Here is a 2,500-nt window from a genome sequence, read left to right on the forward strand (position 1 = left end):
AAAGAGGGAGAGAGAGAGAGTGAAAGAGGGAAAGATAGATAGAGAGAGAGGGAGCGAGAGAGAGCGTGAGAGAGAGGGAGAGAGCACATTTTGACAGTCTGTACAGATCCTGCCGAGGCGCGGCGGGTACATGCAGTGCCTTTAAAAACCACTCCAGACAGCTGTCCACGGCTCGGGGGGGATCGTGCACTTACAGGCCACTTGCACCTGAGTACTCCGCTGCATCAGGGCGCCCACCCTGTTCCGCACGATGCACCGGTAGAACCCTGCGTGGGCGCGGTCCAGCGCTGGGATCACGTACCTGACAAAACAGCACGACAAACAGGAAGGGCTCCACGTCATTCCACAGAGTCAGAGAGAGAGAGGGATAGAGAGAGAGAGAGAGAGAGAGAGACGCGCGTTTCTGCTACTTGCACTGAGAGGTGAAAGACACATGATCACACATACTGCAGTCAGAAGGATATTCAGGAATTTTTCATGATGATGTGCACACTGCGAAAGGCGAAACAAACACATTTGGTATGGTGTGTGTGTGTGTGTGTGCGTGTATTTGCGTGTGTGTGTGTTTGCGTGTGTGTGTGTGTGTGTGTGAGACAGTGTTGAGTTTGGCACGCTGTACCACTTTCCGTACCGTAACCTGTCAAAGTAGCTTTATTAATAATGGACTGCTGTTTCAGCCCGACTTGATGTTGGGATGACAACACGAGGTATGGGGGAAAAGGGCCATTAACACATGTTAAGTCTGCCAAAAAACAGCACAAGAAAAAAAACACAGAGCACTAAGTGGAGAGAAAAACAGCTACTGCAATGTGCAATGCAATCACTCTTTCTATTGACAGGAATCAGAAGAGCTCAGATCACAAATTAGGAGCTGCACATTAAGAGATCCTAACAACAGACGGGGATAAACTATTAGGGATTCTTTAGTGTGCATGTGTGTGTGTGTGTGTATATGTGTGTGTGTGTGTGTGTGTGTGTGTGTGTGTGTGTGTGTGTGTGTGTGTGTGTGTGTGTGTGTGTGTGTGTGTGTGTGTGTGTGTGCATATGTACTCCAGTGTGAGAGCTATAAATAGAAAAAGGGGGTTGTTTAACGAGACACTGGCATCTGCAGAAGGCTTCTTATCTGCCCTGTTGAGTTTTTGCATGACTATTTGCAGAACGGTGACGCCTTGGTTAAGTGGATTCAAGTTCTCTCCTTTGATCAGGAGTGGTGGGGAATAACAAGCAGAATGGTGATCCTCACAAACTGGCTCATTCACACACACACACACGCACGCACACACACACACGCACGCACACACACGCACACACACGCACACACACACACACACACACACAGAGTGCTGTCGGCTCTGTGTGCTGATGACTGGCTAAGGAGGGAGATGTGGGCTGATAATGATAGCTAACAGGGATCTAATTGTGTGGTTTGGAACCTATTCACACTGTTTCTGCGGACAGGAAGAGGAGGCCAGCGCTTTTCTCTCTCTCTCGCCTCAGAGCCGACTAAAACAAAGCAGGGTCCACTGAGGGCCACTGGCCTTAAAAGCAGGAGGCAGTGTACAAAAAGGTCTTCACGTAACGTCACAGAATCCATTAAGAGTGTGCTCAGACCAGTGTGAAACGCTGACCTTCTTGGTCAGCAAAAGAACCAATTTTATTATTTTTTTGTATAAAACAACAAGAGAGCAAAGTATTGTATTATTGACAGCAGTCAAGTGCTGGTAGTCAAGGTAGAAGCGCACCCACCGCAGTGCTGCAGAAGAGAACAATTCACTTAGCAGTGGCTAGCATAAATATTGCAGGAGCCGTGCAAATGTTGAATATGATGGGCTTTTTTTCCCTGCCACATGAATGGCTTTTCCGAGGAGTTGTGGAGCCTCATAGTGCCATTCTGCCATTCCTGTTCATCACAGGGGGTTTTGTGTGTGTGTGTGTGTGTGTGTGTGTGTGTGTGTGTGTGTGTGTGTGTGTGTGTGTGTGTGTGTGTGTGTGTGTGTATGTCTGTGTGTGTCTCAGGGTAGGAGGAGGAGAGGAAAGCAAAGCCTGCTAAACAAGGGGACTTCTTGTGAAATGAATCCGCTTGTATTTGTGTATTCTGAAATGAAACAGAAAATGATATCTGCTAATATGTGTTCGGAGTGACTGTGCGAGTCATTTCATGCTCATATTGAAAAGGGAGACATTGTATCTCAAGGGGGTTACCATGCCAGAGCCTCTCTGAATACATAAATAAAGATGAGATTGAATTTGAATTAAACGGGGGGCAAATGAGGAATTTGTTCAATTTAAACTGTGATTAGTGCTCCTATTTACTAAGCTGGTTACACACTCGCAATTGAGACGAAGGACCAGAGAGGCAATTTGTTATTGGTGTCTTGCACTCTCTACTGCCCACTCCTGATCTTTTCATTCGGTTCTGTCGTTTTCTCTCTCTTTCTCACCTGTACTCGAGAGAGAAGCGTGTCAGCTCGGTTCCGTTGTAGATCCACTTGAACTCGAG

The 2,500-nt window shown here is 47.1% G+C and overlaps 1 protein-coding gene across 5 annotated transcripts in view; it reads right to left on the reverse strand.

The window, feature by feature from the left end:
* The window catches only part of sdk2a (sidekick cell adhesion molecule 2a), a 97,112-nt gene that overhangs the window by 44,274 nt on the left and 50,338 nt on the right, over positions 1 to 2,500 (reverse strand). For all 5 annotated transcript variants that reach the window (XM_042086061.1, XM_042086060.1, XM_042086059.1 and 2 more), the window contains exons 2-3: positions 2,442 to 2,500; positions 195 to 301 (exon numbers count right to left, since the gene is read on the reverse strand). The exon at positions 2,442 to 2,500 is cut by the window's right edge and continues 101 nt beyond it. In XM_042086061.1, coding sequence (XP_041941995.1) covers positions 195 to 301; positions 2,442 to 2,500 — 166 coding nt within the window. The remainder of the gene's footprint in view (positions 1 to 194; positions 302 to 2,441) is intronic.

Source organism: Alosa sapidissima, chromosome 3 (genome assembly GCF_018492685.1).
Source record: "Alosa sapidissima isolate fAloSap1 chromosome 3, fAloSap1.pri, whole genome shotgun sequence".
NCBI lineage: Eukaryota > Metazoa > Chordata > Actinopteri > Clupeiformes > Clupeidae > Alosa > Alosa sapidissima.